General features: G+C 41.2%; 1 protein-coding gene across 5 annotated transcripts in view; it reads right to left on the minus strand.

Moving 5' to 3' along the window:
- The window catches only part of AK9 (adenylate kinase 9), a 60,255-nt gene that overhangs the window by 20,558 nt on the left and 24,001 nt on the right, over nt 1-15,696 (minus strand). For all 5 annotated transcript variants that reach the window (XM_083731031.1, XM_083731028.1, XM_083731030.1 and 2 more), the window contains 9 exons: nt 15,143-15,257; nt 14,332-14,387; nt 6,410-6,535; nt 5,836-5,913; nt 4,707-4,790; nt 3,366-3,572; nt 2,540-2,682; nt 1,000-1,212; nt 81-347 (listed from right to left, as the gene is read on the minus strand). In XM_083731031.1, coding sequence (XP_083587157.1) covers nt 81-347; nt 1,000-1,212; nt 2,540-2,682; nt 3,366-3,572; nt 4,707-4,790; nt 5,836-5,913; nt 6,410-6,535; nt 14,332-14,387; nt 15,143-15,257 — 1,289 coding nt within the window. The remainder of the gene's footprint in view (nt 1-80; nt 348-999; nt 1,213-2,539; nt 2,683-3,365; nt 3,573-4,706; nt 4,791-5,835; nt 5,914-6,409; nt 6,536-14,331; nt 14,388-15,142; nt 15,258-15,696) is intronic.

The raw sequence follows: 15,696 nt of genomic DNA on the forward strand, positions 1-15,696 counted from the left end.
AATGGGACTTGATTTTGTTTATTATGTAAACTGGTTCAAATAGTCATCTCAGAAAGCCATTAATGTATCCTAGGTGTTACCTCTTGGAGTCGCTTAGTTTCTTCTTCACCCTCAAGTTCTTCAGCTGCAGATTGAGGGGATTCAACCATTTCTTGAATGGTAGCCTCTTCCTCATCTTCCTCCTCTTCTTCAGGTCCAACTCTTTTTCCAGTTTTGATCATGATCAATTCCTGTAGGCGTTCCTCAAACTGAATGTGGAAAATACCTAATTTGTCTGCTAACCAACGGGCACAAACTGTTTTACCTGCTCCATGTGATCCTAAAAGACATATTCTTATAGGGGGAGCCTTAAATAAGAAACAGAAAAAATATAAATATAAATGTTTGGATTTTATAAGAGCAGATTTCTGCTGAATAATACATCATTTAAAATCCTGAGATATTTCAGAGAAAAGAACTGCATTTGTTTCTTAAAGGCAGATTATCAGATGATTGTACATGCTTCAGTGTTGGTAACAGAAATAAATTTGCTCTCCTATCCTGGTTGTATGCTTCTCATGGGTTGGTCACTATGGAAAAGAGAATAGTGGACTAAATAAGCCTTTGGCAGGGCTCTAAAAGAGGTAGTTAACAGTGCTATCCTATACATGCTTACCCAAGCATAAGTTCTACTGAGTTCAATGAGGCTTACTCCAAGATAAACTGGGTAACAGATTGCAGCCTAAATGTATTCCCATTCACTACAGCTACTCAGCATTCTTCATTCCCTTCATTCAGCTCAGTATCACACCTTTTCCCCCTTAGTAAAAATGATAGTCCATAAACGTATACTCATTTAACAAAGTTTTTAGAAACTGTAACAATTATGTCTTCATGCAATGTGCCTCCTATATTTAGGTTTCTCATAATTGAGTTAATACAGTGTCTGAGACTTGGACTTTGGTTTATTAATCTCTTATCTATAACAGACATATGAAAGAAGCTGAAAATGTTGCCTACTTTCAATGGCTCATTACGAGACACATATTCTTCGGGGTTTTCCAAAAATTTATCTCTGTTTTCTGGAGTTGAAAAATAATAGTGTTTTTCTCGATATTTAGCTGCGTTTTCAGTAAGTCCTGGGTAAAGGATAAAGTTTTCCTTTAGAATCACTGGACAAAAGTGCTTTGTATCTCCCATATGTCTCTTCCTCTGAGCAGCTTTTTCTTCATCCTTAAAACAGCAAAATAATTCTGATGAGGTGTTGAGCATAACTTTGATAAACATCCTTAAAAAATTAGTCTTCCTTACTGGCATACTTATAAACATCCAAATGGCCGCTGAAAGCTGCATATCTACCACTGCCCCTCACCCTCAAATGTGATCAGGGTACTCACCTCTGGCAGTGCTAATCATATGTAGACAAAGTGGTGAGGTAGGAGGGGATGGGCAAGAGGTTGTTTCAGCAGAGTATGGTAATCATGCCTAGCTTACCCCCCATGGGTGATAAATGCTGTCTGAGTAAATACTCCAGCAGCTAATTGCGAGGTTGCCCCAACAACTGTTTTTTGCATTCTGCAAAAGTAGATTAGCATAGAAAAAACTGATTCTACTTGGTGGCAGCATTCACTGTAACTCTCACTGGATTGTGATGATGTGGAGCAGTCCAAAGAAAGGTAGCAGTAACACTTGCAAGTTGTATTAAATCCAGTGAGATGCGAACACATAGTGAAAGCAGTCCTGCATTTCAGTGTTATGCAGATCAGTGCCAATGAACTTGTATTGTGTGACAGACTGAATTCTGCACTTGGAATACATTCTACCCTGTATTTGTTGTGTGCAGCACTGTTTTTACTCTGCTGCAGTTAAGTCTTCCTCCAAAAACTATCTTCATCTCGCTGCTGCTGTGGCAAAATTATGTAACTTATGTAATTAATTTTGTAAATTATGTTGTCACTACGTTATTTTATTCCGTATATTTCATTCCTAAGGAAACGCCATACAAACGGGACCCCCACTCACCCCACATTCAATTAGGTATCATTTGTGAACTGAGAGCAACAACAGCAGCCAATATCAATCATATTTGCTGGCTTGATTTCCATCTGGGACATGGGACAAATAAGCTATCACAGCAATTTCTGGTGCCATTTTCAATGGAATTCTCCAAAATTCCTATTGGGCATTCAGCACAAAGCTGGAGAACACAGACCTAATTTTGCAACAAAATGTTAATTCCCGAGTTTAGTATCTCAAATCCATCCTAAGTTGGCTGTACTGTTGACTCCTAAAGTGCCCAAGAAGAGCAATGGACTTGGTCAGACACCCCTCTTCTCTAGAATGTGTCCATTATGCACATACTATCCACATTTCAATAATGTCATAGCACGTAGATAATGCTGAAGAAACCCCCCAAATCTCAGCACTCCCTTACATGAAACAGTATAGAATATGTATTGAGGCTGAGAACGAAATGCACCATAGTCTTCAATCTGTGATTGGGGGAAAATGTATTTAAAATCATAGCTAAATATAATCTTACATTTAGGCTGTTACTTACTTCTTCCTCTTCTTCTTCCTCATCTTCATCCTCTTCCTCCTCTTCCTCTTCCTCTGCCAGTGCCTCCGCTTCAGCTTGCAAATCTTCTTGTTCTTCATCGTCATCTTCAGGACCAAATTCCCAGCCATGGTACTTAAAAGGTTCTGCCAGAGATAATCATGCTCTAATTTATTTTCTTTAAAATGCAAGTATAAAAGCATGCAACAGCAGAGATAAATCATGACATAGTCTTTCACTAAAAATCGATTGAACATATAACAACTTTATCCGTAGCAGTAATGTATTATCTGCTCCTGATCCAGGCTGAGTCATCATCCACTGAAGGTTCAAACCTCAGAGCCAGAAGCTCTCGTCCATCAGCTGTCCACCAGAGACCACTGTAAGAGCAGATCCAGAGAACATTACACCATTCCACTTGCCAGAGGGCCTGCCAAGAAAGCACCATAAAATTCTAAAGCTCAGAGTCCCTTTTAGACAGAGATTGGAAACCTGTAGTCCTACATACTGTTGTAGATTATGTGCAGAGCATGTTGCATAAAAAGTAGGAACTTGTATAACCCCTTTGTTTTCACAGCCCTAGCCAGGCTGGCAAGTAGACACTCACAAGATGTTCTGCTACCTTTGGAAGTAGATCATAAGCTCTACAAGCCTACCATAAAGAAACTTTTTATGATGATATAACAGAAGCATCCTGCTAAGCCCTTTCATATTTTCTGAAAAACTAGCACTACTGCTCTTCTAGAGTTCTTGATTTATTTATTGTTTCTTCTTTCAAATATCTCCTGGTCTAGAAATAATGTCAATAAAAAACAATTATGAGACTTACGTTCCATAGATTGAATAGTTTGGTCAAGAAGCATTTGCAGAGTTTGCCCGTCAATCTCCAATTCTGAAACCTGAATTAAAGGTGACTCTGCAATTGCTGCTTCCGTTCTTTGCCATTCATGCAGAAATTGGATAATCTTGCTTTTAAGTGGATCCATTTCTACTACATCTGGGAAAGCATCCTCAGGATATTCAGGTAGCCTGACTCCTAAAAAAAAAAAGCAAACTGCATTTTAGATAACAGTTTGACATTGTATGAAGTATATTGCTCCCTCTAGATCAGGGGTGTCAAACTCAAATTCATCGGGGGCCGCTTCAGCAGTCTGGTCACCCTCAAAGGGCCGGTTGTATCTGTAGGACTTACAGTACAGGAGAGAAGGGTTCAGGCAGCCGTTGGATCTGTCACATCACAGGATGGCATGCTCTCAATATAAAAACAAGTGGAGGTTTCCTGAATGCATGTAAAGTGGAGGTTTCCTGTGTAGAACGGCCGGCGCCGCTAGAGGGCAGACGTTCTCTGGCTTGTAGGCTGCCGCGCATGCGCTGAAGAGGCGGCTTTCTTGTGTCAAAAACAAAAACGAGGATAAAAGATGAAGGCTGACGGCCGGTGGCCGCTACACGGGCCACATGACGAGGTCTGGCGGGCCGGATTCGGCCCACGGGCCTTGTGTTTGACACCTGTGCTCTAGATTGATATTCAGGCATGAGTGCCAACACTTATGTAGCCAATATGGCACCACCCTCACACAGGAGGGAGGTACCGACAGAAACTGGATACTCCACAGTGTAACATTTTATTGCAGGTCCCATTTCTCGTAAGGTGCAAATAATGCTTTCCTTTCTCATTGGCTCTTTGTAGCACATGCTTTCAACAAATCAATAGTTCTTTTCAGCATAACATGCTGGTTATATTCAACTCAGTCAGAGTAGATAGACTGAAACTGATGGCCTTAAGTCCATTAACTGCAGTGCATCTACTGTGATTATGATTTATGTAGCATATCACCCCATATGTTTAACAATTTATTCTTCTCACTATCTGAGAATCATAATAGCCAAGTTATTGCATTGTTTCTTCATGGATATACTGCTAAAGAAAGGGGGAAAAGGAAAGAGGCTCAGTTACTTTTTATGTTTGAGTATCGTTATTTAATTGCATAGTATGTCATTTCAAGTGCACAATTCTTCACTTCAAAACTGGATTTATGGTGGAGAAAGCAAGACATGTGCATAATTGTCATTACAATATGCAACACAGGATCTCTAGATAATTGAATGGCTAAGAAAAGGAAAGAAGGGAAGGAGAGAAGAAGGGAAGGTGGAAGAAAACTTGATCTCTAACCTAGTTCAGATGCAACACTCTTCAGTGGTGCTGGTGGCTGAGGTTCTCCTTCAGTTTCAATGTGTTCTGCTGATTCTTTTGATTCTGTGAGAACAAGCAGAAAATGGTTATGCCTTCTGCATGTTTTATAGAAGAGAAGGTTAACCTGTAGCCTTCCAGGTGCTCCTGCACTACAGCTTTTCTCATCCATGACAGCTGACCATGCTGGCTGGGTAGGAGCTGGAACTCCAACTACTTCTGGAGAACCACAGGATACCCATTTGCACTTTAAAGGAAAGGTTCAAAAAGATTTCAAAATATCAAGGGAGTTACTATAGAGATACAATGCTGCAATATGCAAGAGCAGGACTAATGGTAAAGGTTGACATGACCGAAGATGTTCAGAGTGGAGGGAGAGGAAGAAGGAGAAAGAGCTGAAAGGCATGCTTTCGAAGCTACTACAGTTATCTGCAATTTAGGAATTTAAAACGTGGGTACGATACTGGTGTGTCATCAAAATGTATATTATTGACAGAGGATTTATTTTTATTAGTAATTTAATACGCAGTTGGCAGGCTGAGAAGACACAGCCACTGAATTACATTTAGAGAGACCATATCAAATCCAGCTCTTATTGCTCATTATTCACACAGTACATGCACACTATGAAGGAAATGCTCTGAATGTAATTCTTGCATGTATGTTTGTTTGGGGATTATGGAGTAGTTTGGGCACACATTTTCCATGAGATCTACTAGCTGATCACTTAGTACTAACAATAGGAAACTAAGGAACACTTGTGATTAATTCTCCTTTAAGACAGGTTTTGGATTTGAGGCTAGAGATAGCTGCTGAGACCTTTTAAGTCCTTGGCTGTCTCAGAATAACCCGGGGAATCTTTGGAAGTATGACTCTTCTTGTTTGTGCTCCTGAGTGAAGTCATGTAAAATTGAACTTTGTAGTTGCAGAAACTAACTTCAGGGCACAGACAAACCCAAAGTTAACAATAAAGAAAATCAACATTTCCAGCAATTATGTTGGAAGTGAAATAAATGGCACCACCCAAATAAATAAAAATAAGTAAAAAATTTTTGATTTATTTATTTGTGTGGCAAAATGTATGCACAAAAGTCTGATTGTGAAATCCTACCTGTCTTGCTCTCCTGTTGCTCTTTGGAATCCAGAGACACTTGCGCTTCATCAAGTTGACGCTCAGTTTCTAATGATTCTGCGATTGGATATATTAAAAGATAAAATCACTATTGAAGATAAACTGGGATTCTTTACATAACTTAAACACAAATTCATGTTAGAACAAAAAACTTTGGGGAAGCACACAGTTTTCATGAGATCTACTGGCTCACACAAAACATCATTTGTGTGGTGCTGTCTATGTACAGTGCTAAGGACTCAGCTATGTACAATTCTAAGGCTTGGCTTTTTTGCAGCCTGAATGTCTGAACTAGGGTACAGAAAGATGTTATTACCAGAGAAGATATGGTCAAAGGAAAATGGAAAAGGAAGATAATACAAGACAAATGTCTTTGTTAGGCAAAAATCAATGGTATTGTGTGCAAATCTTTGACAGCGACATCTTTACATTATTTCATTATTGAATAAATGATATTTGAGAGAAAGTAAGTGCAAGCAAAGGCATAGAATAATATGGCACAGAGTTTCTTTTAATATAAAAAAGGATAAGCCACAAGGTACAGAAGACCAACCTCCAGATTTTTCTTTCTCTTTAGTCTCGTCAGAAGCAGAAGGTTGTATTGTTTGGCCTGATTCAGTCACTGGTGGCATTTTGGTCTGTGATTCAGATGCAGATGGATGATCAAAGTCTATGGATTCTGTAGGCACAAGAAAACACATCCTTCCTAATGTTCACAAAGCCACTTTAAATCTTCAAGGATAGAAATCCATAGTATCATTAACAATATAAGGATTCTTCATGTGTTTTAATGTGTTGGAAGCCACCCAGAGTTGCTGTGGCAACCTTGTCAGATGGATGACATATAAATTATTATTATTATTACTATTATTATCAACTAGGCAACAATTCTCTTTTTAGACTAGATGTATGTTCCAATAGGTAGGCATGTTTGAAATCACACAGGAGGCAGAAGAACAAATAAGGCATGGTTACATACATCCCAGTGATTATGACTAAAAGCAACTCTGAATTACAAAATATCAAAGAGATGTCAGTCATGTTCAGAACTTGGGATATTTCCTTAGATAAGTCATCAGGGACAGAGGCTTTTTAGTGCTGGATCCATAGCTACAGAATTCTACTCCACCCCCACCCAAGATCTACATAAAGCCCACTCTTAAGATATTTCTAAATTGATCCCAATGACTTTTAAAAAAATTATCTGTTCCCAAAATGTCCTATTCAGACTTTTTTATTGTTTTACCCACTGCTTAGTCTTTAACTTCATATAGCTTGTCAAGAGGACATAACATCATGAAGAGTGCATAAGATCTAACAAGCATAAAACCAGCAACAGATGATAACATCTATACAACAGAGCTCACAGCCACACCAAATGTGTTTTGGCCCATCCCTAGCTTTGTTTACTTACCTACTTCTAGTCCTCCTAACCTTCAGCTGCTCTCTTGGATCTTGACCTCTGTCTGGTTTCAACTATACATCTGCCTCTAGTCGTTTGATTCATGATTTATTGCTCTGGAAAGTGCTTGGGTTAGACCATGCATCTGCCCCATTAGAACAGCCTGCCAGGGTCCCAGAGTCTGACACTCAAGAGTCTGACTACTTCTGAGGCCTGAAAAGTATGCTTAGTGGCAACGTTTGTCACTGTGTAATGTATGAAGCCCCTCTTTGTCAAAGAACACAACTAAAAGTTTCAATCAACATTCCTTAGACTCAATGCCTGCAACAATAAAATTTATTATGCTTGCTTTGAGAGAGAGAATAGAAACTGAGTATATGCAGTTATATGCAGGTGAAATCAATCTGCAATAGTATATTGAACAGAAGTAGCATCATCAGGCAAAGGTCAGCATGACTGAGATGTTTGATTAATCAAATTGTAGCTTGGGGAAAACATGCTTTTCTCAGGCAAAGAACTGTGGCTCATCTTCAATACAGGCATTTGTGCATGACATTCTTTTTTCCTTGATGAGTAACTGTTTGAATAGAAGATAACAAGTACCACCACCCAAAAGCTAACTTTATCTCACACAGAAATATTTCAGCGGCTTCTATAATTTTTTTAGTGTTCAGTTCAGCTGGAGGAAAAAGAGAAGGCAAACGTAGCAAATTCCTCCTTTCCATCCTCCAGCAGGAACTTGCACTGGAGTCTTTTCTTTTACAGAATCCAAGGAGTATACCTTTTCAGGAGGCAACTCCATTAATTTTTAAACATATATGTTTAGTCCTGCACCTTGAAATGAAAATGGTTGTTTTTTTAGAAATAGCATACCGAATTAAAGAACCCAGCCAGACCATAAAGAAGGCTGATCACCGAAGAATTGATGCTTTTGAATTATGGTGTTGGAGGAGACTCTTGAGAGCCCCATGGACTGCAAGAAGATCAAACCTATCCATTTCTGAAGGAAATTAGCCCTGAGTGCTCACTGGAAGGACAGATCCTGAAGCTGAGGCTCTAATACTTTGGCCACCTCATGAGAAGAGAAGACTCCCTGGAAAAGACCCTGATGTTGGGAAAGATTGAGGGCACAAGGAGAAGGGGACAACAGAGAACGAGATTGTTGGGCAGTGTTCTCGAAGCTACTAACATGAGTTTGACCAAACTGTGGGAGGCAGTGGAAGACAGGAGTGTCTGGCGTGCTCTGGTCCATGGGGTCACGAAGAGTTGGACACGACTAAACAACAGCAGATTCTTAAGTATTTATATATATATATATATATATATATATATATATATATATATATATATATATATTTGCTTTCGTAGATTTTCACGGGTACAGGAATGCAGGTTTTGGTGTCCTCGGGTGTCTTCCCGTGTAAAAGTTGGGGTGTCTAGGCGACGTTTCGACGAGGTCTCACTCGTCATCTTCAGGCTGGTGCTTTCGGCTTCTTGTTACTGGAACAGAGCGGGATCTCAATGTTTGAGTTCCTATAAATACTGTAGAGGGGGTGTGGTGTCTAGCCTCCAATGTTCTGGGCAGAGAGGAAGTTCCCAGGCTAGTGTGCCTTTTCTTCTTTTGTTCCTTAATTACTTGAGAGATACCTTGAGTGATTTCTTGAGTGATATCCTGAGTACCACTTAGGTGGGTCATTAGGTGTGGATTAGTTGCTAAAGTCTTTGTGTCTTGACCTCTTGAACTTTGTGAAGAGTTTTCCTGAGAAGATGGCTGTATTGCACTTAGTTGTGCTTTGGCTTGGCTTCCTGAGAAGATGGCTGTATTGCACTTAGTTGTGCTTTGGCTTGGCTTCCTGAGAAGATGGCTGTATTGCACTTAGTTGTGCTTTGGCTTGGCTTCCTGAGAAGATGGCTGTATTGCACTTAGTTGTGCTTTGGCTTGGCTTCCTGAGAAGATGGCTGTATTGCACTTAGTTGTGCTTTGGCTTGGCTTCCTGAGAAGATGGCTGTATTGCACTTAGTTGTGCTTTGGCTTGGCTTCCTGAGAAGATGGCTGTATTGCACTTAGTTGTGCTTTGGCTTGGCTTCCTGAGAAGATGGCTGTATTGCACTTAGTTGTGCTTTGGCTTGGCTTCCTGAGAAGATGGCTGTATTGCACTTAGTTGTGCTTTGGCTTGGCTTCCTGAGAAGATGGCTGTATTGCACTTAGTTGTGCTTTGGCTTGGCTTCCTGAGAAGATGGCTGTATTGCACTTAGTTGTGCTTTGGCTTGGCTTCCTGAGAAGATGGCTGTATTGCACTTAGTTGTGCTTTGGCTTGGCTTCCTGAGAAGATGGCTGTATTGCACTTAGTTGTGCTTTGGCTTGGCTTCCTGAGAAGATGGCTGTATTGCACTTAGTTGTGCTTTGGCTTGGCTTCCTGAGAAGATGGCTGTATTGCACTTAGTTGTGCTTTGGCTTGGCTTCCTGAGAAGATGGCTGTATTGCACTTAGTTGTGCTTTGGCTTGGCTTCCTGAGAAGATGGCTGTATTGCACTTAGTTGTGCTTTGGCTTGGCTTCCTGAGAAGATGGCTGTATTGCACTTAGTTGTGCTTTGGCTTGGCTTCCTGAGAAGATGGCTGTATTGCACTTAGTTGTGCTTTGGCTTGGCTTCCTGAGAAGATGGCTGTATTGCACTTAGTTGTGCTTTGGCTTGGCTTCCTGAGAAGATGGCTGTATTGCACTTAGTTGTGCTTTGGCTTGGCTTCCTGAGAAGATGGCTGTATTGCACTTAGTTGTGCTTTGGCTTGGCTTCCTGAGAAGATGGCTGTATTGCACTTAGTTGTACTTTGGCTTGGCTTCCTGAGAAGATGGCTGTATTGCACTTAGTTGTGCTTTGGCTTGGCTTCCTGAGAAGATGGCTGTATTGCACTTAGTTGTGCTTTGGCTTGGCTTCCTGAGAAGATGGCTGTATTGCACTTAGTTGTGCTTTGGCTTGGCTTCCTGAGAAGATGGCTGTATTGCACTTAGTTGTGCTTTGGCTTGGCTTCCTGAGAAGATGGCTGTATTGCACTTAGTTGTGCTTTGGCTTGGCTTCCTGAGAAGATGGCTGTATTGCACTTAGTTGTGCTTTGGCTTGGCTTCCTGAGAAGATGGCTATATCACTCAAGAAATCACTCAAGGTATCTCTCAAGTAATTAAGGAACAAAAGAAGAAAAGGCACACTAGCCTGGGAACTTCCTCTCTGCCCAGAACATTGGAGGCTAGACACCACACCCCCTCTACAGTATTTATAGGAACTCAAACATTGAGATCCCGCTCTGTTCCAGTAACAAGAAGCCGAAAGCACCAGCCTGAAGATGACGAGTGAGACCTCGTCGAAACGTCGCCTAGACACCCCAACTTTTACACGGGAAGACACCCGAGGACACCAAAACCTGCATATATATATATATATACACACACACACACACACATATATATATATATATATATATATATATATATATATGCAGGTTTTGGTGTCCTCGGGTGTCTTCCCGTGTAAAAGTTGGGGTGTCTAGGCGACGTTTCGACGAGGTCTCACTCGTCATCTTCAGGCTGGTGCTTTCGGCTTCTTGTTACTGGAACAGAGCGGGATCTCAATGTTTGAGTTCCTATAAATACTGTAGAGGGGGTGTGGTGTCTAGCCTCCAATGTTCTGGGCAGAGAGGAAGTTCCCAGGCTAGTGTGCCTTTTCTTCTTTTGTTCCTTAATTACTTGAGAGATACCTTGAGTGATTTCTTGAGTGATATCCTGAGTACCACTTAGGTGGGTCATTAGGTGTGGATTAGTTGCTAAAGTCTTTGTGTCTTGACCTCTTGAACTTTGTGAAGAGTTTTCTTGAGAAGATGGCTGTATTGCACTTAGTTGTGCTTTGGCTTGGCTTCGTGTATAGGGGCGAGCTGTGGTTTTGTGGCTTGTGTCAGCCAGATCTGTGTAGGGATTGCAGGGGGGTGCAGCATCCGGAGGTGCCACCATGGATTGGCTACTGGATGGTGTCAGTAATTCATCTGTGGAGAGGGTCTGGGTTTGGGTCTGGTGTGGTTGATTGGTGTTGGCGTTCTGTGTGCCTCTGGATCTGGTGTCAGTTTTTGTGGGGAGGGCTAATTTCCAGATGTCAGGCAAGCGGGATGTGTCGTCACGCTTGTTCATGTTGTGAGGGTGTTTCTCTATCTCGATGGCTTCCATGATTATTCTCTTGTGGTGATGTTCCGTGTTAAAGAGCAATTTGGAATCTGCAAAATTAATTTCGTGTCCTGTTTCTTTCATGTGTTGGAAAAGAGAGGAAGTTTTCTCTTCACACGTACCAAACTCCTTCCAGTTCATAGAAACAATAAAGAAGCAAAACCTACATCCTAATGACCTACTTGTGAGCTTCGATGTTGTATCTCTCTTCACACAAGTGCCCATTAATGAAGCCTTGACAGCTATTCAAAACAAATACAATCCCCCCGAATACATCTTGGACCTGACCAACCACTGCCTAACCAACACGTACTTCATCCACAATGGACAAAGATACAAACAGATAGAAGGAGCACCTATGGGATCACCCCTCTCACCGGTCATCGCAAACCTGTACATGGAACACTTTGAAACCAATGCTTTAGACAAGTCAGAACACAAACCCAAACTTTGGCTCAGATATGTTGACGACACCTTTGTAATTTGGCCACACGGGAAGGAAAAACTGGATAGCTTCCTCACACATCTCAACAACTTACACCCCAAAATACAATTCACTATGGAAATAGAAGCCAACAACCAACTTCCCTTCCTTGACGTCCTAATCTACAAAAAACCTGATGGCTCCCTAGGACACACTATCTACCAGAAAAAAACACACACCAACCGCTACTTACATGCACAATCACACCACCACCCTGCACAAATAAACTCCGTAGCCAAGACTCTCATCTCCAGAACCAAACGCCTGGCTGACAAAGACCACTTGACAACTGAGTTACAGAATCTCTCAAATGTGTTAATTGCCAATGGATACCAGCAAAACAGGATTACGAAGCTAATCCAAAAGGAAACACCCCCCAAAAACCAAGACACAGAAGAAAACAATGGCATGGCCCTCCTTCCTTATATCAAGGGCACTACAGATAAAATTAGCAAAATCCTCCATAAACACAATATCAAAACAGCCTTTTGCACCAACCAAAAAATAGCCAATATCCTCAGAAACCCCAAGGATAAAATCCAGTTGGAAAACCAAGGGATCTATGAAATACCCTGCAAAGTCTGCCCAGCCACGTACATTGGACAAACAAACAGACGAATAAATGCACGTATCGCAGAACACAAGAATGCCGTCAAAAAAGAAGAAAAAACTTCCTCTCTTTTCCAACACATGAAAGAAACAGGACACGAAATTAATTTTGCAGATTCCAAATTGCTCTTTAACACGGAACATCACCACAAGAGAATAATCATGGAAGCCATCGAGATAGAGAAACACCCTCACAACATGAACAAGCGTGACGACACATCCCGCTTGCCTGACATCTGGAAATTAGCCCTCCCCACAAAAACTGACACCAGATCCAGAGGCACACAGAACGCCAACACCAATCAACCACACCAGACCCAAACCCAGACCCTCTCCACAGATGAATTACTGACACCATCCAGTAGCCAATCCATGGTGGCACCTCCGGATGCTGCACCCCCCTGCAATCCCTACACAGATCTGGCTGACACAAGCCACAAAACCACAGCTCGCCCCTATACACGAAGCCAAGCCAAAGCACAACTAAGTGCAATACAGCCATCTTCTCAAGAAAACTCTTCACAAAGTTCAAGAGGTCAAGACACAAAGACTTTAGCAACTAATCCACACCTAATGACCCACCTAAGTGGTACTCAGGATATCACTCAAGAAATCACTCAAGGTATCTCTCAAGTAATTAAGGAACAAAAGAAGAAAAGGCACACTAGCCTGGGAACTTCCTCTCTGCCCAGAACATTGGAGGCTAGACACCACACCCCCTCTACAGTATTTATAGGAACCCAAACATTGAGATCCCGCTCTGTTCCAGTAACAAGAAGCCGAAAGCACCAGCCTGAAGATGACGAGTGAGACCTCGTCGAAACGTCGCCTAGACACCCCAACTTTTACACGGGAAGACACCCGAGGACACCAAAACCTGCATTCCTGTACCCGTGAAAATCTACGAAAGCATATATATATATATATATATATATATGCTTTCGTAGATTTTCACGGGTACAGGAATGCAGGTTTTGGTGTCCTGAGAAGATGGCTGTATATATAGCAATGCCAAGTGACTATCAAAGGGAAGCATTTAAACTTTAGAAATAAATACATACATTAGGTGACTGAAAAATCATTCACATATTCTGCATTTTGCACAGAACTATGTCCAAAATGAACGCTACCTTGGCATGTGCTTTATAACAAGTTGAGATTTGAATTTCTTATGCACAAGCACCACAAAAAAGGGCAAGAGTGAAGATGCTCACTCTTGTGCAGGTATGCTCATTCAGAGGAAGCAGCATCTTCAAGCACTTCTCAAGCACCGCTTTTTGCAGTGCTTATGCATATGGCAGGAGGTATTATATTGGGAGCTGAGGTCCTAAGTCATACAGGGTTTTGTGGGTCAAAACTAGCACCAGGGCTGACCTAGGACATTTTGCTGCTTGAGGCAAAGGACAAGATGCCTCCTGCACAGCCATTCAACATGCAGAAGCCTGCCAGATTGACAGCTACCTCTTTCCTCAATGACAGCAATAAGAGAAGCATCCTCCACTACACTCAAGGGCAGCAAGATAGTTTAGAGCAAGTCAAATAGTGAGCACACACAGGGAAGTAAATATATGGGGGCTCAAAGGAATGCGGGGGGCACTGGGGAGGGGGAAACCTCTGTTGCTGCCATTGCACCAGAGCATCTGCTGCCTGAGATTAGCTGTCTTACTGACTAATGACCAACATTCTCAATTGGGTCCAGTGGTTGAGCTCAAATTCACAGGATCAGCTTCCACACAGAAACAATTCCAAATATTGCTATTGCATTATTTTTTTACCTCTCTCTTCGGCAAATTCTTCAGCTTGCAGTTTCAGCATTTCCTGCAGTTCTTTTCTGCAATTAGTAAATTGTACAGATATTTATGAGAAACTGGTTGAAAACTCTAGCTCATTCTTCATTAAATATATTCCTGGAACAGGGTACAAACCAATAAATCCTAATATTATTTTATTAATAATATTTGCTAGTTGCTTTTCTCACAGACTGCACCAAAGAAACTTACATTGAAAGCAATTACGAAGTGCAAAGATAAGAGCTAAAAACACAGCTACTCAGATAAGAGGCCGGAGCAGGACTAATAACATAACAAACCAAATTAATATACCCACAAGGCAACAAAATGAAACTTCAGTCCAGTGACGACATACACATTTATCTCCACAAAGGCCTGGACAAATAACTGTGATTTTAACTAGTGCCAAAAATTCATCAGGGTTGGAACCTATAGAAGCCTGTAGAAGGAAGACATTCCACAGCCGGGGTGCCTGCATCAAAAATACCCTCTTATACATTGCTGCATAGTCGATAATTGACAAATGTGGCAATGATAAAGAGGAAATCCTTGCTAAATTGTAACATCTGGGCAGGCATATGGGGTACAGGTACGGTAAGTCCTAAGCAGTGTAGGGATTTGAATGTTAGAACAAGCACCTTGAATTTATCTCAGTAGCAATCCAGCAGCAATGAACTGCTTCTTCAGAGACGGTGTAATATGTTATTGGTAGGCTGTCCTGCTTAACAGCCTACTTGCAACTTTTCAAAACAACCCCAAATGCAGCTCCATGGTGTTTCGTTTTTCAAATATTTACCTTGTTTCTTCTTCCTCTTGTTTCTTCTTTAAAGCTTCGTCTGTTAGCCTTTTTATAATTTTAGCATCAACTTCTGCTTTATTTGCTTGGTACAGTCTAGTGAGCAATACCTTTCCTGCAATGTAATAGAAAAAGATGCTATGAAATAAGACTTAGAATTTGCATATAGTTTCAAAAATTAAAGAGAAATTTCATATATCATGGAAATATCATTGTACAGTTTAGGACAGGTCTGTTTCTGAATGAACTTCTCTCTCTTTAGTGGATTACTTTTGATGCTCTGTAGGCAATTAACTCCTTTTCAAAAAGTTAAGAAGTTTAGCTGGCAAGAAAATGGAAAAAATAATAAAGATAAGCTTTTTCTAAATCAGACCTTAATTGATGCTTGCAGGTGGTTTTCCCCCAAGCTACTTAGGATAGTTCAGTGATTAAAAAAAATGGTAATGGGGCACAGAACCCTGGTTCAGTTCCTGGCAACTCTAGTTAAAAGGAACTTGACAAGCAGACTGAGAAACACCTCTGCTAGAGACCTTGGGGAACTGCTTCCTGCCAGA

The sequence above is a fragment of the Podarcis gaigeae genome, assembly GCF_964106915.1.
Source record: "Podarcis gaigeae genome assembly, chromosome: 3".
NCBI lineage: Eukaryota > Metazoa > Chordata > Lepidosauria > Squamata > Lacertidae > Podarcis > Podarcis gaigeae.